Source organism: Rhinopithecus bieti, unplaced genomic scaffold (genome assembly GCF_001698545.2).
Source record: "Rhinopithecus bieti isolate Rb0 unplaced genomic scaffold, ASM169854v2 scaffold_47952, whole genome shotgun sequence".
In the NCBI taxonomy this organism is placed as follows: Eukaryota; Metazoa; Chordata; class Mammalia; order Primates; family Cercopithecidae; genus Rhinopithecus; species Rhinopithecus bieti.
Genome location: NW_016820098.1, coordinates 681,753 through 704,365, shown reverse-complemented (window position 1 = coordinate 704,365; position 22,613 = coordinate 681,753). Strand labels below are relative to the sequence as shown.

Below are 22,613 nucleotides of genomic sequence, written 5' to 3'. Positions count from 1 at the left end.
CATCAAGATTTTCTGAGGCTGGGTCAGGGACACATCCTCAACCTTGGCAAAATAAACTGTTTAAAGTTAACAGAGATTTGTCTCAGATTTTCTGGGTTCACACTGTGGTCTCCCCAGACTGCCGTCTGAATGCAGTGCTCTGCTGCCTGAGGGCTGGCCAATGAAGACAGAGGTCCCTGAAAGTGAGGGTTGGAAGTGCCACATCTGATGTCAGAAAAAAGGCTACTTCAGCAGGGTGCAGTGGCTCACGCCTGTAATCCCAGCACTTTTGGAAGGCTGAGGTGGGCAGATTGCTTGAGCTCAGGAGTTCAAGACCAGCCTGGGCAACATGGTGAAATCCCGTCTCTACCAAAAATACAAAAACTAGCTGGGCGTGGTAGTGTGTTCCTGCAATCCCAGCTACTAGAGAGGCTGAGGCAGGAGAATCACCTGAGCCTAAGAGGTGGAGGTTGCAGTGAGACAAGATAATGCCACTGCACTCCAGCCTGGGTGACAGACTGAGACTCTGACTCAAAAAAGGAAAAAAAAGAAAGAAAAAAAGGCTACTTCAGTCCCCCAGTAATGTCCCAGCATCCTCAGTTTCCTCCATGAGCGTAAGCACAGGTCTTTCAGCAAGGATGGCAGCCGGGGCTCAGTCGGCAGGCAGCTCTGCCTAGCAGCTGATGGGGAGAAGATTTCAGGCCAAGGTTTCCCTGGAATCCAGTTTTGGTTTTTCTTTCCATCTCTTATTCCCTTCTCTTCCTTCTAGCCAGTTCGTGGTTCTTTGCTATGGCAGCCTGAGCAAACAGATACAAACTCTTTTCAGGTGGCTCTGCGATGGGCCCTTTCCCTCCCCTGCCCTGCCATGGGCATTAATCATGAATAGGAGTTGTATGTGTGCCATGGAGCAGAAGAAGACATTGCTAGACAAGAGAAGTAATAAGAGCAGAAACAGGCATTGACAGGATACTCTTGCAGTGGGGGTGGAGGGTGGGAGTTAGGATAACAGTGCTGATTAACATTTATCGAGCAACTCCTATATACATGCTAATTCCAGTGCCGTATGTCTGCTCACCCCTGAAACAATTATCTGGAGGTGAGTCTTACTATCATGTCCATTCTGTCTACACATGAGAATAATGGCTTGGGAAAGTTAAACGTTATGTCCAAGATTAGATAAGTGGGGAAGCCCATGGGTTGAACCCAGGACCACAATGGTTTGTTTTCAACTTTGCAAGCACAGGAGAATAGAATTTGTGCTTTAAAGCTCACCCTGATCTTCCCTTGGGGGTTTAGCCTGGGCCTGAGTTGAGCCTCCTAGGATCAGCCTAACCTGAAGCTGTTCTTGCCTGTTAACCTCCATCCCAGACACGGCCACTGGGCAGGTCCAGGGCTAAACCAGCCAAACCAGAGCAGAGAAGTCAGGGCCGGTGCCAAGTTCTTGCTCCAGTCCTCTTCCATGGTGGCAGCTGGCCACTGCAGAGACCACCCAGGGTGCCTGTGCACTGGCCAAGAGATGCAGGGTGGTTTAGGCACAGCCATATGTACTCCCATTAAAAAGGATTTTCTACACAGCTGCTAAAGAAAGCCTGAAAACAAAACCAAACAATCCCCCAAAATGTTCAGATTCCGAAAAAAAGGCTGAAAGCCTCTTCACTTAAGCAACAGCCCGAGGAGAAGGAGCCAGTCTGTAGCTCCAGTTTCAGCTCCTACAAACAGGCAGTCAGGGACTCAGCTGTCTTGCCTAACTCAGGAATCTTTATTACCAAATAGCACATGTGTCACTCCAAGAACTGTGCCTACGAAGTCATCTATGAGAACTCCCTTTTTGCCCCTAAAGACAAAGGTCCCAAATAGGTCAGCCTTACACGCAGACAGGATCCTTGTGGCTATTGACACACGGACATCATCATTCTCATAAGCACGTCAACGTGGCATTCGCTCTGTGCCAGGCATTCCTATGCTTCTATGTGCTCGTTCATTCCAACCTCATACTTCATCCTCACTTGCCCAAAGTCACTTAGCCAGCTATTTTTGGAATTAGGATTTCAAAGCCAACAGTCCAGAACTTGTGCTTTTAATCACCACACTACACTACCTTTCTTTTTCTTTTTTCTTTTTTTTTTTTTGAGAAAAGGTCTTTCTCTATTGCCCAGGCTGGAGTGCAGTGGCACCATCTTGGCTCACGGCGACCTCACCTCCCAGGTTCAAGCAATTCTCCTGCTTCAGCCTCCCTAGTAGCTGGGACTACAGGGGCCCCCCACCACGCCCGGCTAATTTTGTATTTTTAGTAGAGACGGAGTTTCACTGTGTTGGCCGGGCTGGTCTTGAACTCCTGACCTCAGGTGATCTACCCACCTCGGCCTCCCAAAGTGCTGAGATTACAGGCATGAGCCACCACGCCCGGCCTACACTACCTTTCTTAAAATATTTGGGGACGTAGAGCCAGGCGCGGTGGCTCATACCTGTAATCCCAGCACTTTGGGAGGCCAAGGCAGACAGATCACCTGAGGTCAGGAGTTCGAGACCAGCCTGGCCAACATGGTGAAACCCCATCTCTACTAAAAATATAAAAATGAGCCGGGCGTGGTGGTACTTGCCTGTAATCCCAGCTTCTCAGGAGGCTGAGGCAGGAGAATCGCTTGAACCGGGAGGCGGAGGTTGCAGTAAGCCAAGACTGCGCCACTGCACTCCAGCCTGGATGACAAGAGTGAGACTCCGTCTCAGAAAAACAAACAAAAAACAAACAAACAAAACTGGGGGAAGGAGATTACATTTTACTCCTTTAGCATGTATAATATCCTCACCATTGAAACTAGGCACCAGGCAGCAATTGCCAGTCCTTTGTTCTTTCTTCTCTAGTCTGCAAAGCTGCTAAGGACAAAACTCTGGGGGCTGCTTGCTTCCCTGCTCCCTGCAGCACCTCCCAGAGGGTTTCACCCTCCAGTTGTCCTTCCTACACATAAGATGTTTCAGGTGAGAGGAGTAGATTATTACCATGAAATATTTGTGAATCCCAAAGTTAAGGCCTTAATTCCAGAAGGCCTCATGAGTTATCTAGATGGTGTCATTAGAACGATTAAAACAGTGGTTCATAACCTTCACTTTGTCTCTTCCAGCTCAACCATGGCTCTAGTGGTGTGTGAAGGGGGAGGGAGATGTAGCTTGCTCCTGTGTCTGGATAGACCAGGTAGACACTACCAGCCACCTTGCATCAGTGCTTCTTTGTTCAAGGTCCAGTGAGCTTGAATTTGGCCCCTCTTAATTATGCAAATATAAGGTACTTACTGTCAGGGAGGAAGAGTTTCGAGGTTTTTCTGTCCTTTAAAGTCACCCCTTTCAATACATTTTGATTTGCAGAAGTGCCATATCAAATGGTGGCTGCAGCTGCCAGCCACCTGTGGCTACAGAGCACTTGGAATGAAGCTAGTCCCTATGGAGACTAGACTAGATTGCAAAGATTACCATGAACATTAAATTAAATGCTTTTGAATAAAATTTTAAATTTAAATATAAACTTTTTTTTTTTTTTTTTTTTACTTTTTTCATGTGGCTACTAGAAAATTTCAAATTACATATGGCTCACATTTTTCTAAATCTATATAATCCACTGCTCCCTCCTTGGAAGGAGGGAATAAGTTCACTCGAAGGCAGTCTCATGAGACAAAAGGGATTGTGTCAATCAGGATATATTATATAAGATATAAGCCAAAGTTATGCTGTGGTAACAAATAATCCCTCCAATCACAATCACAATTAAACCAGCAAGGTTTAATTCTCACCCATGATTCCTTGTCATAGTTGCTGCAGAGCTAAGGCTGACTAGCCCCAATATTGCTGGTCACCATAGTAGACAGAAAGTCATTATTTCCATTCACAGCCCATTGGCCAGACCTCCCAGACACAAGGGGAAAGCGCAATGCTACCATGTGTCTGAAAAACAGAGTCTGAAATATATATTTGTTTTGTTTGTTTGAGACAGTTTCACTGTCGTCACCCAGGCTGGAATGCAGTGGCACGATCTCAGCTCACTGCAGCCTCCACCTCCCAGGTTCAATCAATTTCCCTGCCTCAGCCTCCCGAGCAGCTGAGATTACAGGCATGCACCACCATACCTGGCTAAAGAGTCTGAAATATTTTATGAACTCAGTCTTATGACCTCTATAGAGATGGGGACTTAGGCCCCCTTTCTGTATGAAAATCATTGTTATTAGAACCACACTGGCAAAGAATAGAATGGATGTGATGAATGGTATCAGAAGGCATCGTGGCCGGGCCATAACTCCAACCAGCAAAGCTGACTAAAACCTTGACTGAATGTTATTGGTCGAACTAAATTTAAATTTGGGAAGAAAATATATAATCTCTTAGAAAAATCAAAGTGAACAAATCTAAATATGGATTTAAAAAAAGACCATCATGATTAATGATATTGTTGGGAATAGAGAGAGGATTCTGAATCTGATTTATGTCCAAAGAAGGACAAGCTTACTTTGGAGACAATTAGAGAAAAAAGTGGATTGTCACAAATAATGCTTTTAAACATGTAATGAAGGAAAACTTTGTTGAGGATAAAGAATATTCCATGACCAAGAAATACCTCAGTGCATAGTTGAAAAATGTGTCTTCCTATTGGCTGGGAGTTGCACTTTGCACTGGGCATAATGTCCCTTTGTGACATGGGCTAAGGGTGTGGGAGCAGCTCTCTAGATTTACCAGATGCTAGAAATAGGAACTTCAGACCAGTTTAGAAAATACTGTTGTTGGTGGGCAGGTGTGGTGGTGCACGCTTTTAATCCCAGCACTTTGGGAGGCTGAGGTAGGCAGACTGTTTGAGCTCAGGAATTCAAGACCAGCCTGGGCAACATGGTGAAAACCCATCTCTATCAAAAATTAAAAAATTAGCCTGGCTTGGTGGCGTGCATCTAGGGTCCCAGCTACTCAGGGGTTGAGGTGGGAGGATCACCTGAGCTTGTGGAGGTTGAGGCTGCAATGAGCCCTGATGGCACCACTGCACTCCGGCCTGGGTGATAGATTGAGATCCTGTCTCAAAAAACAAGAAAAAAGAAGGAAAGGCAGGCAGGAAAGAAGGAAAAATGGAGGGAGGGAGGAACGAAGGAAAGAAAGGGAGAAAGGAAGTGGGGTAGGAAAGGGAGGAAGGAGGGAAGGAGGGAGGGAGAAAGGAAGGAAGGAAGGAGGGAGGGGGGAGGAAGGGAGGGAAGGAAGGGAGGGAGGGAGGAAGGAAAGAAGGAAGGAAGAGAAGGAAGGAAGGGAGGGAGGGAGGAAGGAAAGAAGGAAGGAAGAGAAGGAAGGGAGGGAGGGAGGAAGGAAAGAAGGAAGGAAGAGAAGGGAGGGAGGGAGGAAGGAGGGAGGGGGGAGGAAGGGAGGGAAGGAAGGGAGGGAGGGAGGAAGGAAAGAAGAAAGGAAGAGAAGGAAGGAAGGAAGGGAGGGAGGAGAGAAAGGGGGAGGGAAGGAAGGGAGTGAGGGAGGAAAGAAGGAAGGAAGGAAAGAAGGAAGGGAAGAGGGAAGGAAGGAAGGAAGGAGGGAGGGAAGGAAGGGAGGAAAGAAGGAAAGGGGGAGGGAAGGAAGGGAGGAAAGAAGGAAGGAAAAGAAGGAAGGAGGAAGGGAAGGGAGGGAGGAAAAAAGGAAGAGAGGAAAGGAGGAAGGGAAAGAAGGAAGGAAGGGAAAGGAAGGAGGGAAGGAAGAAAAGGAAGGAAAAAAATACTGCTATTGGTGTGTTATGATGGACTAATATAGACTGACATGTTGACCAATGCTCTGGTCCTTCCCAAAATTCATATGTTAAAGTCCTAACCCCAGTACCTCAGAATGCGACTGTATTTAGAAATAGGTTTCAAAAGAGTTAATTAAGGGTAAATGAGTTCACTGGAACAGGCTCTAATTCAATATGACTGGTATTGTTAAAAGAAGAGATTACAGCACAGACACGGGAGGATAATCATGTGAAGACACAGGGAGAAGACGGCCACCCACAAGTCAAGGAGAGAAGCCTCAGGAGAAACCAATCCTGCTGACACCTTGATCTTGGCCTTCTAGCCTCTGGAACTGTGAGGAAATAAATTTCTGTTGTTTAACCTACCCAGTCAGTGGTTCTTGGTTATGGCAGCCCTAGCAAACTAATACAACCCTAGCAAACTAATACAAACGAATACAACTAATACAAACTAATACAACCAGTATACCAGACACTCTTCTATTTTTAAAAAAGGTAGTCAAAGCTTAGAAGTTTCAATACTATTGTCCCAATTAGTAGAAATCTCTAGAATCTATATGTTCATTGTTCCTCCATCTTGCCACTTCCCAAATATATTGTCCAATTAAAGAGCTAAAATCAGCATGGAAACTGGACTAAACTGAACGTTGTCTTCATTTCAGGACTTTGGGATCTTATTGCCTACTCTGTAGAAATACTTTACTGCTTGTAATATCCATTGCTAAATCTGTGTTAGCAAATTATCCCAAAATGTAGTGGCTTAAGATAATTATATAATTTATTATCTATCACAGTTTCTGTAGATCAAGAATCGGGGATGGCTTAGCTGCATTGTTCTGGCTCAGGATTGTCAGAGGTTACAGTCAAAATATCAGCTAGGGTTGCCGTCATCTGAAGGCTTTATTGAGACTGGAAGATCTACTTCCAAGTAGCTCTCTCGCTTGGTTGGCATCATGGTGCTAGCTGTTGGCAAAAGGTGTAGTTCTCAGCATGTAGACCTCCGCATAGACCTGCTTGTGCGTCCTCACAACATGGCAACTGGTTTCCCTCAGAGTGAGTGATCCAAGAGGATCATGCTGGAAACAATAATATCTTTTAGGAGGAGTCTTGGAAATTACATACCGTCATTTATACACCATCCTACTGGTTATATAGATCAACTCTAGTCAAAATGAGCAGACACTACATGAGGATGTGAATATCCAAGAGCAAAAATTATTTGGTGCCATCTTGGAAATGAGCTGCTTCATTGCTTCATCCCAATTTTGTGAACATTCGGAATTTGACCTTCCTCCCTAACAGGTACCACAACATGACAATTTCTATACTGACATTGGATTGCTGCCCCACCTATAGGGACCTTTTCTGTCTTAATAATTGATCTGAGTTGTGACAGTACAATACCCACCATTGACATTTGGGCAGCCCTCTTAGTGTTTGACCCCCCTCCCTCCACTGCCAACATCCCCCCAGCAAACACACACACACACACACACACACACACACACACACAGTTTTCAAGCCTAATTGTATCTTGAGAAACAGGTTAGATGAGCGCTATAACCTCATTGTATAGATACTGAAACAAAGCTGTGAAATAGTTAAATTGCTTACTTAGCTTACATTTGTAGCCAGCGTAGAAGTGATACCAGCATGATGGTCCCATGACCCCAGGAGAAGATTCCTTTCACAAGGCCACACTGTTTTACTTTGTCTAGTGGTAATAAACACTCAGTGCTTGTACTTATCTTTTCGATGAGATTGTGCAAACTAAAAGGGTGCCTTTTTGAAACTGATATTCAAGCTTCACACAGCTTAATCAGAGAAATAGGAAACTGCTTCTACCACAGCCTGGGTCATCCTTTCTTCATGTCACGTTATTTCTTAACTTTTCTTCTCAGAATTTTATATAGATTTTTCTAAACCCAGGCTGTGCCTCCAATTTAGAATTAAAATTTAGAATTAAAAAGTAAATGCTTCCAAGAAAATAAAAGAAAGATAAGGTGTCACCTTTTTATATTTTAGGAGCATTTTCTCCCTTTCGGCATCTCGCTGCCAAGCTGGTCAATCAAGGTCATGCAGGGATTGTTGGCATCCATGGTAGGGAGCCATGAATTTCTAATCTCTGTCAAGATCAGGATGCCAACTGGCAGGGGAAGCTTAAAACAACAGACGGCTCCATTTAGTTTTATTCCTTCCGTTAGAACAAGCCAAAGATGAGAGAGTTGTGCTTCCTTGAAATTCTGTGTCTGTCAATTTGAGGCCGCATTATGTGGGCAGAACTGGCACAGGTGTGGCCTGATGATTTCCTTGGGGCAGGGATGTTTTAGTCACTCATGCTGATCCTCATTCCCTTGGGATTGTGAATTCCTAGAGCTCTGGGCATAACTTTATATCATTTTTAGCCCATGCTTGATGGGCATCTGAGATTGGGCACTTCATCATGAATGAACTAAATTCAGACTTGGAGAATTCCCTCAAGCTGGGATCATTATAAAGAGAACAAAGGGATTTCGGTAAATTGACGAACTCAGTTCATACATTGGAGGCTTCTATGGTAACTCTACCCAAATGTGTGCTTTCTAATTAAATGATGAGTCCTCATGCTCTAGCTTTCCTCAGCAAATGGCCATGGTTTCAGGCTTTGTGCTTTCCTTCCCATTAGGTTGACCTCGCTGCAATGAGATTTACTGTTAATGGGGCACCCAAATAATTACCATATGTAGGTAGAAATGTGGGCACCCTAGGTATCAAAATTCTCTAATCATCCAATTCTAGGTGGCTTCCCTTTTTTAGAATTGGCAGCCACCCTCAGTGGGCATTCTAAAGCATCTGCTGCCATGTGTGTGTTCCCAGACACCAGTGCTGTAATGGTGCCAGCAAACATCAAATACATTATACTTTCCAGGGGCTTTTGTGTACAAAACTTTATTTGAACTCATCAGTAGCTTGATGAGCTGAATAGGGCAGGTGCATTTAGTCTCATTTTTAAAGGCAGACCCAGACCCAGAATGATAAAGCAAGCTTCTTAAGGAATAAACTAGTTATCAGTGTAACCAGGACTGGAACCCAGGTGTGGTGTTTTGTTTGTTTTTTTCGAGACAGGGTCTCACATGCTGTCGCTCAGGCTGGAGTGCAATGGCGCAGTCACAGCTCGGCAGCCTCCCAGGCTCAAGTGATCCTCCTACCTCAGCCTCTAAGTAGCTAGGACTACAGGTGCGCACCACCATGCCTGGCTAATTTTTATTTATTATTTTTATTTGTATGTATGTATTTATTTATTTTACTTAATCCCCAATGTGATGGTAACACCTGGCTAACTTTTTCCTTTTTTTTTTTGTCCAGATGGGATGTCCCTATGTTGCCCAGGCTGGTCTCAAGCTCCTTGGGCTCAAGCAATCCTCCTGCCTTGGTCTCCCAAAGTGTTGGGATTACAAGTGTGAGCCACCACACCTGGCCCATGGTGGGTAATTGTATGTGACAACTCGATTGGGCCACAGGATGCCCATATATGTGGTCAAACATTGTGGGGGGGGTGTGTGAGGGTGTTTCTGGAGGACATGAACATGTGGATTGGTAGACTGGATACAGTAGATTGCCCTCCCCAATGGAGATGGGCCTCATCCAATCAGTTGAAGGCCTGAATGGAGCAAAAGGCTAAGTAAGAGGAAGCCTTGCTGCCTGACAGCCTTCGAGCTGGGACTTTGTCTTTTTCTTCCAGCCTTTGTACTCACATTGAAACAGTCTCTTCCTGGTTCTTGAACATGCTGGCATTTGGACTGGAACTACACTATCGGTTCTCCTGGGTCTCTAGCTGGCTGACTGCTGATTTTGCAACGTTTCAGTCCCTATAATCACATGATCCGATTCCTTTTCTTTCGTTTCATATAAGGAATACATACGTATATCTGTTCTGTTTGTTCCATTGGTTCTATTTCTCTGGGAGAACCTTAATATACCAGGTCTTTTAATTTGATCAGTACTCTTCGCTGATACTGACACCTCCAGGGCACAGTTACCTGTGTAAAAAATTAGAGGCAGTGCTCTTTGAAAACCAGCTTTATCATTTCTCATGCTTTGCTTAAGTTGGTCAACAAAATGCCAGGACTGGATTAAGGCATCAGAATAAAATTCCCTTAAGATGCTGCCCAGAAGATCTTGTCTAGTTCCAGGGCTTTGCTGATGTCCAGTGCGCTCGACGGAAGTCTCCGTCGAGTTGGGTTCCAGTCCTGGTTACACTGATAACTAGTTTATTCCTTAAGAAGCTTGCTTTATCATTCTGGGTCTGGGTCTGCCTTTAAAAATGAGACTAAATGCACCTGCCCTATTCAGCTCATCAAGCTACTGATGAGTTCAAATAAAGTTTTGTACACAAAAGCCCCTGGAAAGTATAATGTATTTGATGTTTGCTGGCACCATTACAGCACTGGTGTCTGGGAACACACACATGGCAGCAGATGCTTTAGAATGCCCACTGAGGGTGGCTGCCAATTCTAAAAAAGGGAAGCCACCTAGAATTGGATGATTAGAGAATTTTGATACCTAGGGTGCCCACATTTCTACCTACATATGGTAATTATTTGGGTGCCCCATTAACAGTAAATCTCATTGCAGCGAGGTCAACCTAATGGGAAGGAAAGCACAAAGCCTGAAACCATGGCCATTTGCTGAGGAAAGCTAGAGCATGAGGACTCATCATTTAATTAGAAAGCACACATTTGGGTAGAGTTACCATAGAAGCCTCCAATGTATGAACTGAGTTCGTCAATTTACCGAAATCCCTTTGTTCTCTTTATAATGATCCCAGCTTGAGGGAATTCTCCAAGTCTGAATTTAGTTCATTCATGATGAAGTGCCCAATCTCAGATGCCCATCAAGCATGGGCTAAAAATGATATAAAGTTATGCCCAGAGCTCTAGGAATTCACAATCCCAAGGGAATGAGGATCAGCATGAGTGACTAAAACATCCCTGCCCCAAGGAAATCATCAGGCCACACCTGTGCCAGTTCTGCCCACATAATGCGGCCTCAAATTGACAGACACAGAATTTCAAGGAAGCACAACTCTCTCATCTTTGGCTTGTTCTAACGGAAGGAATAAAACTCCACCTTATTCTGAAAGTCTTCTAAACAGAAAGAGTAGGGTAAGAGCCAAGGCAACACTTCTCGGCCCTTCCAGGCTGAAGCATTAGACTCACATGAAGGGCCTTAGTGAGCCCAGTGTGTATCTGTCTTGATCAGATTTCTTCCCTGCCCCCTTAAAAATGCAATGAAGAGAATTCAAATGCCATGAGACTCTTTAAGAGTTTGGAAGATGGAATAAATGGTCCTTCCAGCACGATCAAAGAATGATGGGAACAAGAAAAAGGCAATCTTCAGCTTCTCGCCTCCTTTTTCTGTATCCTGCACATCGTGTAACAACTTCCTAGTTGTTCTCCCTCCCGAAAATTGCACAGGCCTCTTTGTGGCTCAACTTTCAGTTTAGTAAAATTGTTAAGCCTCTGCTACATGTCAGGGACTGTGCTAGATGCTGGTGATGTAGCAGTGAGCTAGACCCACAGGATGCTTGTCCTCATGAAGTTTTACAGTCAAGGAAAAAAGACATGAAGTAAAGGGTAATAATGATTATTATGATAGTGAAAATATCAAAGTAAAAGGGCAGGGAAGGCCAGGCGCGTGGCTCACACCTGTAATCCCAACACTTTGGGAGGCCAAGGCTGGTGGATCGCCTAAGGTCAGGAGATCAAGACTAGCCTGGCCAACATGATGAAACCCCCTCACTACTAAAAATACAAAAATAAACCGGGTGTGGTGGTGGGCACCTGTAATCCCAGATACTTGGGAGGCTGAGGCAGGAGAATCACTTGAACCTGGGAGGCAGAGGTTGCAGTGAGCCGAGATCACGTTATTGCACTCCAGGCTGGGCAACGGTGATACTACGCCTCAGGACGGGGGAAAAAGGGGGTCGGGGGGCAGGGAAAACATTCCCAGAAGACATAGCACATAGGAAGGCTCGGAGCTTAGACACAATGTACAGTATAAGATGGAAAGTGGTGTGCTGGGAGGTTGGTAGAAGCCAAAAGGTGCATGGTCTTCTAGACCTGTTTAGTCCACTGCAGCAGCCGCCAGCCACCTGTGGCTACAGAGCACTTGGAATGAGGCTAGTCCCTACTGAGACTAGACTAGGTTGCAAAGATTACCACGAACATTAAATTAAATGTGTTTTAAATAAAATTTTAAATTTAAATATTCTTTTTTTTTTTTTTTTTACTTTTTTGATGTGGCTACTAGACGATTTCAAATTATATATGGCTCACACTATATTTCTATTAGACAGCACTGTTCTAGACCATGTTATAAAACCTAAACTTGACTCTGAGGGCACTGGGAGATTTCCGAAGTGTTTTAAACAGAAAAGTGACATGATCAGGTTTGCATTTTCAGAAGACTCCGTTGTGAGGAGACTGGATAGTAAGAAGACAGGACAGAGGCAGGGAGGCCAGTTAGGGGTGGCTGCACTGGCTTGAGTGAGAGATGCTGGATTAGACAGGGTGGCAGCAATGCAGGTAGAAAACACTTTTAAAAAGTAGTTACTAATACTAAACAGTTCTCATTCCAGTGAGAAATGATAGGTTGAACCATATAAAATTTTCATCTGCAGTTATTAAAAATGGTTGAATACTGAAAGAGCTAATAAGGGCTGAAGATGGAACAACTGAGTCACAGAATAATTAAGTATAGTGTTAGCACTCAAAGAATGAGATAAATATTCAAGTCCATGCTGACATTTAAAAAAACTGAATAAATGGAGGAGAAGAAACAACTCTTACATAATTCCAACTTAATAAATAATGAGGGAATTAGCATATCACAGTAATAATTGCCCCAGGCAAGATTTCCATAAGGATACTAAAATAAATGAGGAAAAGTGTAAGCAGAAACAGGTTATTTGCATAGTCTTAAAGTATGTCTCTCTGCATATTTAATAATTATAAAGAGAAACATGGTAAATTTACAGTGGAAAATTCCAGCAGATATTACCCGAGCCAAAGTGCGTGAGGTTAGCATCACTAGTAATGCATATGGACACCATGTGTTCGTAGGTAAGATGTGTTGAGAAGGGCATTATCACTCTGGGGCATCTTTCCCACACACCCCATAGCCTCAATCTAATCATGAATAAACATCAGACAAACCCACATTAAGGGACATTTTGCAAAGTAACTGACAAGTAATGTTCAAATGACAGGACTCAGAAACTACTACAGATTGGAGGAGGCTACAGAGACATGACAGCTAAATGCAGTTTGAGATCCTGGATTAGGTCCTGTAATAGAGAAAAGCAGAAAAGCTAGTAAAAAATTAAGCTAGTAAAAAGGTGTTTCTGCTTCAACTTTTCTCCATTTTAGTATCCTTATGAAAACTTAATAGTATTGTACTAAGTTTAACTTATTAGTTTTGGGCGCCTGTAGTCCCAGCTACTCGGGAAGGCTGAGGCAGGATAATCACTTGAACCCAGAAGGTGGAGGTTACAGAGAGCTGAGATCATGCCACTGCACTCCAGCCTGGGCAACAGAGTAAGACTCCATCTAAAAAAAAAAAAAATTAGATACTGCTTCAACATTCAACTCAAAAACAATAACTCTGTTTACAAGATTCTTAAGGAAAGATCTCAGATACCAACTAGGACTGCAAAGAACACAGCCAACGGGTGGCACAGTTTCACTGGCCACATCATTACAAAGGACTGGGCATTAGGGGAGGCAGAAAATATTTCAGCAATCTTCCTCCATTCCCACTTCTGGAGACCTGCCACCATGAAAAGCTCTAAAGGAAGAGGATCTTCCAGGCGCCCAACACCAAAGCTACACAAGAGGCCAGAATGGCAAAGCCTCTCTCCAGCAGCTGTGTCATACTCATGTGGTATTGTTTCCAAGAAAAGTAGCAACAGGTGTACAGATGTCCCAAGACACTTGTCCTACAACTGGTGCCAAGTCAGTACACAGACCCTTACCATGGTGTTTGTTCAACAGTAAGGCAGACTCTAGGTCACTGGTTAAGTTGGGCATTGTGGAAGATGTTCTCCTGACCACAAGGGGATTTCAGTGCAAGCTAAAATAGGAATCTACAAAATTATACTCTATGCACCAAGTAGCATTTACAGCCCTTAGTTCTTTCTACTGATGAGTGACTAACAAGTGTTTCTCTTCAGAAGTGGATTACTTTTCATGCAGCTTAAGTACCAATATGTTTATTGCATTTAAGGTATCACTTAATTGTCCAAGTTAACTTCTAGAGGTGAGCAATTTACTCACTGTTTAATGAGTCAGTATTCTTTTCATTTGCCACAGCAGTTTCATTGCTTGTAATTATTCACTGTGGTGTTCCCTTCAACTTTACTACTTAACAAGATTTTATTGAGAGTTGGGGCTGTATTTCAACCCCAAATCACCAAAACATTCAAGAATGCTTAAAAAGTAGCACTTTGGGAGGCCAAGATGGGCGGATCACTTGAGGTCAGGAGTTTGAGACCAGCTTGGTCAACATGGCGAAACCCCGTCTCTACTAACATAAAAATTAGCCAGGCGTGATGATGCATGCCTGTAATCCCAGCTACTCTGGAGGCTGAGGCAGGAGAATCACTTGAACCTGGGAGGCAGAGGTTGCAGTGAGCTGAGATCATGCCACTTGCACTCCAGCCTGGGTGACAGAGTGAAACTGTGTCTTGAAAAATAAAAAACGTTTAAAAATTAAATGTGGTTTCTTAGAACTGGCTGGTTCACATATTACCTCACCAGATAGATAGATACTTGGCCTCACTTTGTATACTCTCTAAATCAATTCATGTTAAAGACATACTCCTACAGTTCTAAATTTGAATGAGACCCTTAGAGAAATTCAGACACTAAGTCCTTGGATAATAGAAGTGATCAGTGTCAAGGTGAGAGTTGAGAATGGTTAAGAAATGCAATGACCATTCTATATACCAAAGGAAGTTCTTTATTGTAAACAAGATATAAAGTACAACAAAAGAAATACTGTGCAAATTGTAAGTCACAGGATTTTTAATTAAAACTTTTGTTTTCCAAGGGTCCAAGTTTTGATGTCAGAAATCTACACCCAATATACAAAAACAATGTTAAATGGGAAGATATAGTGACATTTTTCACTATATATTTTAAGCAATTTACTTTTGTTTTGCCACTGTGTATATCATCCACTATATAACAGAATAAAAGAGAAATACTGTTAACAAAAGTGAATGTTCTAATAATAATTTTTCTACCCAACTACCTCCACATCCCCAAAAAACTCCTATAAATTAACAGGACAACATTTGTCCACCTGTGAATAATGGTCACTAATTTTCTAATTCCATAAAGCACACGTTATATCCTCATAATGTAAAGGTACTTTACTGATGACATAAGCCATCTTTTTCAAGAAGTTATCTAAGATTCTTAATATCCCTTCTTTACAATATATATTTTCATCTTCAGATTTTTTTTCTAAACAAAGTGCAGTGTATCTTAGAGTCTACAGAAAACACATTGGTATACAATTTTCAAATCTACACAAGAAACTGCAGGCAAACTAAAGTTCAAAGCATAATGAAATGCCTAGATACAGTCATTTGTTAAACTTTCAAAACAAAAATACAAAAACAAATTGTAGCTGTGCTTCAAAGCAATTAAATTAAGGAGGATTCCAATTCTTTGGGCCCTCTTAGCAATATACAGCTGTTCAATTCCAAATATTCACAATAGTGTAAAAATGACAGTTCTAGATATATTTAATCACTACATCCACGATGTTGACTGGAAAGACTAGGAATAATAAAGAAGATAACTCTAGAAAAAGATGACAATATTTGTAATAATACAAACTGATTTTACATCTCCATCTCTGTACCGTAATGTTTATTTCCAGCCTCCATGTTCTTGAAACCAGTGCTTTAGAAGAATCACATTGAAAAGTTGGTCTCAAGTATAAACAGCAAAAGTAAAGTAACAAATATGCACACAGATTCAAAATCTGTGCTACCTGTGTTGACCTCATCTGAAACCTTCAAAAAAATATTCAAAGGAATAAAAGCTTTCTCATCTCTCTTATGTGATAAGAAATGAAACCTGCCATTCTGTGACCTGCCTGTGGCCGAAGCCCTTTTTGTCACCTAACCCAGGAGGGGCCTTCGCGCCAGGCTGTGGGGCTTCTGCTTTAAGCCCATGTTGTGGGGCCACAGACTTGCAGTGGAAGCATTTTTACATCACCACTGGCTCCCGCTGAGACCAAAGTTAGTTCTGACTCTTCACTTTCCAGTCTGTCACTGTGTGGGAGCAGGGGTTGGAGGTAGAGCAATGTCATTTAACTTGCTCACTTCCATCTGCCAGTTTGGTAGTTTCTTGGCTGATAGATGGCGCCGTGCATGCTTGGTCAAATGGTCACTCCTCATGAACCGCCGGTCACACATGGGGCACGCAAATTTCTTCTCACCCGTGTGGGTTCGCCTGTGTCTGGACAGTTCATCAGAACGGGCAAACCTCCTTTCACAACCTTTCCAGCTACAGCTGAAAGGTTTTTCTCCTAAAACAAAGAAATACAAATCATTGTTATGTATAAGATTGCAGTAAATTATATGTTCAATTCTATCTAGAAGTATATGAGGAGATATATTTTAAATAATAAAAGCTAATAAATCAAACCGTCAAATGAATATGAGATATGTATTGCTCCAATTTCAACTTGTCACTTGATCACATTTACAAAACTCTTCTCCTCATGAAATAAGGCAGCCAGGTGGGGTGGTATGCATCTGTAGTCCCAACTACTCAGAAGGCTGGGGCAGGAGGGTAGCTTGACCCCAGAAGTTTGAGACCAGTTTGGGCAATAGAGCAAGACCTCATCCCTTTAAAAAGCCAAAAATGAAAAGACTTCCTGACTTCAACTATGATTCAAAAGCTTTAAAGATACCTTATTAAAGTAACTACTCAGACATCTACAGAATCATCATCTGAGAGACTGAAACAAAAGCACATCAATCAAGTCTTTATTTACACACTTATTTATTTTTAAATTATTTGTAGAGATGAGGTCTCACTATGTTGCACAGGCTGCTCTTGAACTCCTGCATTCAAACAATCCTCCCACCTTGGTCTCCTAAAGTGCAGGGATTATGGCACTCGTGAGCGGCCTCCAATAAAGCCTTTTGGAGGACCTTGCACTGGTAAATACCATCCTCTGAACTAGCTAAGGCAAGTTCTTCCTTACCATCCTGGGTTTAAATGTGTGATCACAGCCAAAACCTCTTCATTTAAACACTAAAGACATAAGAAAGAAGTGGCTGGTACCTGTGTGCGTCCTCGTGTGGGCCTTCAGATGGGAACTTTTAAAGTATGTCTTGCCACATCCTGGGTGGCTACAGATGTGACTTCTTATCCTTGACGAGTCAATCTGAGGAGTGACTTTTGCTGCTGAAGGGGAAAACCCAGGAGCAGGGGCAATGGGAGAGAGTCTGGTGCCATTAGGGCTCACCACTGGAGGCTTTGAACTTTGCACAACGGGCTGGGGTACCACAAACATGACGGCGCCTTTGGGGACTTGTGTGCCCATGAACACAACAGGGGGGCAAACGGCTGGTGGCTGGCTGGGAGGAGTGCTGGGAACGACTGTTGTCACAACAGGGTTGCTGGCAGGAAGGGGAACCATCTGGCAGATGACCGGCATAGGTGGCACTCCCCCTGCAGATACTGCAGGTGGAGAGACCAACACTGACTTCTGCTGTGGGGACACGGGGGCTGGCTGAGACCTGCAGATGACCGTCTCTGAGGAAGGCACGGAAAAGTCATAAAGTGCGGCATTGGCTTTCTCATCAACATCTGCCACTGTGTTTCTCTCACATTTGGATCTGTTTGGTGACACAGCAGCACATGGTATGTTCTTTCTTGCAGCCTCAACAGTTAGGTGGGTTCTTCTTCTAAAAGAATTGTCCTGATAGTTGAGGATGCTGGCTGCTTTCACTGGGCAGGACTGGTGGTTACACAGCTGGGCATCAGCTGTATGACGAATCACACTTGTTGCCTGAGCTTTGGGGAGTTTGGGGACAGATACTGGGCTCTTTTCTTCCTCTTTGAAAGGTGCAGCAATGTGAGGTCTGGCAGTATCTGAGAGTGACTTGAAGTGTACAGTAGATGGCGCTGGTGCCATCAGATTTGACACTTGAGAGGGTTCAAAGTCAGAAGGACTGTAAGGTGGAGTCAAACACTAAAGAAAGGGAAATATATAAGCATGAGAAATCTACAGTTTATTACGTAAATTTTAAGAAATCCTGTAATTTACATCTATCTTAAAAACAATAATACTTACAAATGCTGGGATTGTATGAAAATCAGGTGTTCCAGGAAGCAGATTCTCTTCCTCTGACAAATCAGACACTGGTGTAACAGGTCTGTTCTCAACGTATTTCTTAAAGTCAGACTTCCAACTGCAGCTCATTGACATAAGTGCTTCTACAGCTTCAAAATCACTTTTCTCTGCAGCTTTGTTCCAGGAATACATACTCTCTTTTGGCCTTTCAGAAATCATTTTCATTCTTTCCTCCTATAAAAACAAGAGGAAAGTTTATAAGCATATTTTTTGTCATCCAAATGACACACAGAGAAAAGAGCAAACACTGTTTTGTTTTTTTTTTAACAACTCACAACTTTCCAAGTTAGAATCAGAAATAATTTTCCTCTCACACCTACTATGATACTTAGGAAGTTCAGCTACACTTGTTAGGTAGGTAACAAAAACCTCACAGTAGTGGCAATAAAATCTTCCTCATTCTTTCTCTAACACTTAGACTTTAACACTGATATCCTTTCATGGAAGAGAGGCACACCTAGTCCCATTAAGGGGACTAAGACGAAAATTATCAATGCATTTGTGATCCAAAAAGAGAACTATTTGGCTAAGAAGAAAAAAAAGTGTTTTATAAAGACTTTCCAGAGTAGCTACCTGCAACTAGAGTCGGACAAAATAAGGGAGAGTGCTGCGAAAAATTTATCTTTTTAAAATATTACAGGTATGGTATGAGGTCTTTTGAGGTACAAATTCCTGATAGAAAAAAAGAAAGCCAAAACCTTCTAATAAAGACAAAATGTAGTAGAGCTCTGGCTTGTTGCTATGGGTCTGACCTTTGGAAAGTCACTTTGCACTTTGGGATAAAATCAAAAGATAAGGGATCCTCAGGGTATCTTTCAAGTTAAAATTGTATTATTTAAGATCTAAAGTTATTTGATAACTTGATTATGGTAAAGAAAAATCAAGTGAAATACATAGAAAAAAATTCCAACGCTTATTTTAATTTTCAACCTCTTCATATTTGTGCTCCCTTTTACTGAATCTATTTGACACAATGGTTTGCCATGCATAACTACAACTTAGCTAATGCAAAATTACTAAAAACTGGATAATCAAAAAATGTAATATTCTACTTGGAATTTGCAAAAACCGACTTTAAAGAGTGAGCATAATCAAAGTAGAATATATTTTAATTCCTTAAAGAACTGCTTGATGACAAAATAACAGCACGTTTTGCACTTATGTGTAGAACTCCTACCTAATGTTTTATAGTAAACTTCTTTGAACTACACTATAAAAAAACGTACTACCCACCATTTCTCCTATTTTTCATTAAAAAAAAAAAAAACTGTTCAGACTTGTTTGGTCAGAGATTGTGTAAAAATACCAAAAAAAAAAAAAAAAAAATTCTTTACGTTGCAAGGTATTATTCTCAACACTAGTTTTTCAAAAATACATGATGCCTTCGTGTTGAAATCCTAAGACAACGAGCCACTGCTCTTGAAATATCTCTAACAATGCAATTGCATAATCGCTCCCGCCTTTATGTAAGCTGCAATGGACAGCGCGCGTGTAACAGCCCCAAGACGCCAATGCAAAGAAAGGAAAAAAGAAAGGCAGGCGGCAGGGAAGGAGAGCGTGAGCTGGGAAAGACAGGAAGGGAAACAGGGAGGGGAGGAAAGGGAGTGGGGCGCGAGGCAGGAAAGGGAAGCGCGGGCGGAGGCGCTGGCGGGGGAGGCAGACGAGGGGCGGGGCGGACGGCGGGGGAGATCCTCGCTGGCCGGGACCGACGGATGGGGCCGCCCTAACCTCAATGAGGCTCGAGGGTGAGTCACTGGGAACATTCCTCGCCGCTCGCACGTCCCCGCGTCCCTGCCCCCGCCATTGGCCGGCCGGCTCGGCGGCCCGGGCCCGGATTGGCTGTGCGGCCCGGGGCGGGGGCGTGGGCAAGGAGGGGGCGAGGCATGTGAACAAAGCGTGATCAGCGGCTGCTCCGGGAGGCGCAGGAAACGTGAACTGGGAATTGCCGCGCCGTCACCTTTCCCCTACTTCCTGAGCCTGCGGGCCCCCCGGGCCCGCCCCCGAACCCGCGGGAGGGCGGCGGGCGCCGCCGGCCAAAACCGGCCCGGCCCGGTGGCGCGGCCGGGCCCTCGGGGTAGGGGCGGGGGGCGGGCGGGCGCAGGCCCGGGAGCGCCGCCCCTTCCGGCTCCCCGCAAGCCGCGTTTCCTTAGAACCCGACAGGCAGGGGGGCCGGGCCCCGCCTCCCGCCCCTGGGCGGGAGGGGGCCGGGGCTGGTTCCACTCGGGGACGAGAAGGCCCCCGGGCGGGGCGCCACCCGCTCCCGACCACCCCCGGCCTCCGCCATCAGATGCGGGGAGGAGGAAAGCCAAGGTCCCCGCGGAAAACCCAGGCCGCCGCCCTCCTCCCGCCAGGGCAGCCCGGGAACCCAGGCCGAGCCCTCGGCACTTCCCCGCCACGGCGCCCACGGGACTCAGACCACTCCGTCTCCACCCTTGCAGCGCGGGCGCCCCCCTTCCCCTGTGGGGCTTCCGGCAGCTCCAAAGGCCCCTTCCGCCGCCGCGGTTCTCCACGGGTCTCAGACCCGTGCAGCCCCCACAGGCCCGGCTCCCAAAGCAGCGGCCCCCGGCGTTCGCGGGCCCAGCTCCCCCCGGCCCACCTTCCCGCCCCAAGGCTGCTGGTCCGCTTCCCCACCCTCCCGCCCCCGACGAAGCGGCTCCCCGCCTCTTCCAAGGGGTCGTCAGAAGGCGGCCACCTGCCCCTGGGGTAAGAGTCCCCCTCCAGACGTCTGGAGGAGCAACTCGTCCCCCAGGGCGATCGGCGGGCCCTCGTGTCATCCCCTGCGCCGACGCCAGGCGCCCCTTCCCCGGGCCCCAGCTATCTGCTGAGCAGCCCCGTCTTCCAAGCGTGGGTTCAGACCCCCAGGATGGGTAGCCCACTGGCCTCTCCTGTGGGCACCCCGCCTCCCGAGTGCTTGCGAGCAGCCCCCTCCTACCCTGGTTCGCGTTCCTGAGCCAGACCGGGCATCTCTCTTCGGTGCCAGGTGCAGGGTAGCCCCCTTGTCCCTCCCACGACTCCCTTTCCACGCCGTACCCCAACCTCGCTGCAGGGCAACAGCCCCCTCCTCACTCCTCCCCCGCTCCACAGTCATCCTCCTCCTCACCAGCCCTCTCGGGTCTCCATGCGGAGTTGCCCCTTCCCCTCCTCAGTACATCTAGAGCAAGACCCCTGTTCCCGTCTCAAGATCCGAGTCCCCGGCTTCGACCCCCTCCCCAGCACACACGCCCTCACTAATGCCCATAGTCTGCAGGCAGGAAGCCCTTTCCTTCCCCACGACTCCGCTGCAGCCCCGATTCTCAGGCGTGGCTGATGTCAGGGGCTCGGGGTTCGCGCCCCCTTTGGCCCCCCCAGACACGACCTGGCGAGGAAGCACAGGGGCATCCCCAAATGACTTACCGCAGTCTGCTGGAGAGAGGCACCGAAGTTGAGCATGGTTGGCTGCTTGGCCGCCGGCGGCAAGCTGACTGGCTGCTAGGCTGCTGGCTGCTTGGCCACAGACGGGCGCCCGGAGACACTCGACGTAGCTCCCGCCGCCGCCGCGCTCAGCGCCGTCTGCCCCCTCCCCATTCAGGTAGCGGCTCAGCCTGCCCCGCGCGGCGGGCGGGGGCGGAGGCGGAGCCTGAGGCCGGCCAATCAGCGGCAAAGGTGTGTGAGGCGCCGGCCAATGGGCTCGCGGGGCCACGCGTGATCAGCGACTGCCCGGCAGCGTGAAGCTGGTGTCAGTGGAGCGTGTACACAATCCCCGGCAGCGTGTTCCCTCGGCCCTGCCCGGGGGAACTCCAGAGGCCACCTGATTCAGTGACGCCCCCCGCCCCTAGCCCACTCCTCGCCCCTCGTCCCCCGCCCCTGCCTAGAGAGGCGGTGCAGCGGGCGGGGAGGCGCGGCGACGGCAGCGCGCCCAGGCACTGCGGAGGGCCGGCCCCACGTGGGGGGTGGGGAGGGATGCCCGCTCCGCCCAGTCCCCTCAGCGCCGGGCCTCGTCTCAGCCCGCCACGGAGTGGGCGGGACGCCAGGCAGGCGGGGGACGCGGCGGCTGCCAGCCAAGGGGCCGGAGCCAAGAGATTTGCATTGGAAGCGCCATCCTCTTGCGCGTCCGATGAGGAAGCAGAACCCGGTGACCGACTAAGCTGCATTTCTGAAGCATTTTCTGGGTTTTGCCTCGCTGAGCCTCGGGGAGCACTGGGGCGCGGGATGGGGGACCCTGTCACGGAGCCGACACCTGCTCGCGAGCCCCTCCCCCGCTCACGCCGTGCCGCGGGCTCGCCCTCCCCATCTGCAGTGCTCGCAGCGCCTGCCCGCCTCGCCCATCCTTCCTCCTGGGCAACCCAGAGGATGGCGTGAGGACTCCTGGAAGCCCCAGGACGGGACCAGGGGCGTGGTAGGGAGCCGTAGACCCGAGTTTTTATCGTCCTCTGGCGCCGACACTCGGCTGCGGAATCGAGTTTGAGCTCGGTGTAGCTGAAGTTTAAATTGTAGCTGT

At 46.3% G+C, this 22,613-nt stretch overlaps 1 protein-coding gene across 2 annotated transcripts; it reads right to left on the bottom strand.

Annotated features, from left to right (window-relative positions):
• Positions 1-14,694: 14,694 nt before the first annotated feature.
• On the bottom strand, positions 14,695-21,882 carry KLF10 (KLF transcription factor 10). 2 transcript variants are annotated; one of them, XM_017859473.1, is made up of 4 exons: positions 21,530-21,882; positions 18,077-18,310; positions 17,062-17,974; positions 14,695-16,297 (listed from the first exon to the last, which is right to left on the bottom strand). In XM_017859473.1, exons 1-4 carry the CDS (start codon positions 21,563-21,565, stop codon positions 16,038-16,040), a joined length of 1,443 nt encoding a protein of 480 aa, XP_017714962.1. In that variant the 5' UTR covers positions 21,566-21,882; the 3' UTR covers positions 14,695-16,037. The 2 variants fall into 2 exon arrangements, with proteins under 2 accessions (XP_017714962.1, XP_017714963.1); XM_017859474.1 differs by lacking the exon at positions 21,530-21,882 and adding an exon at positions 19,865-19,957.
• Positions 21,883-22,613: the final 731 nt, after the last annotated feature.

Coding starts and splice junctions, on each gene's coding strand:
- KLF10 (XM_017859473.1), bottom strand. CDS start 21,565: ATGCTCAACTTCGGTGCCTCTCTCCAGCAGACTGCG. Junction 18,311..21,529: donor CCTCTCTCCAGCAGACTGCG/GTAAGTCATTTG, acceptor TTGTTTTTATAG/GAGGAAAGAATGAAAATGAT. Junction 17,975..18,076: donor TTCATACAATCCCAGCATTT/GTAAGTATTATT, acceptor CCCTTTCTTTAG/TGTTTGACTCCACCTTACAG.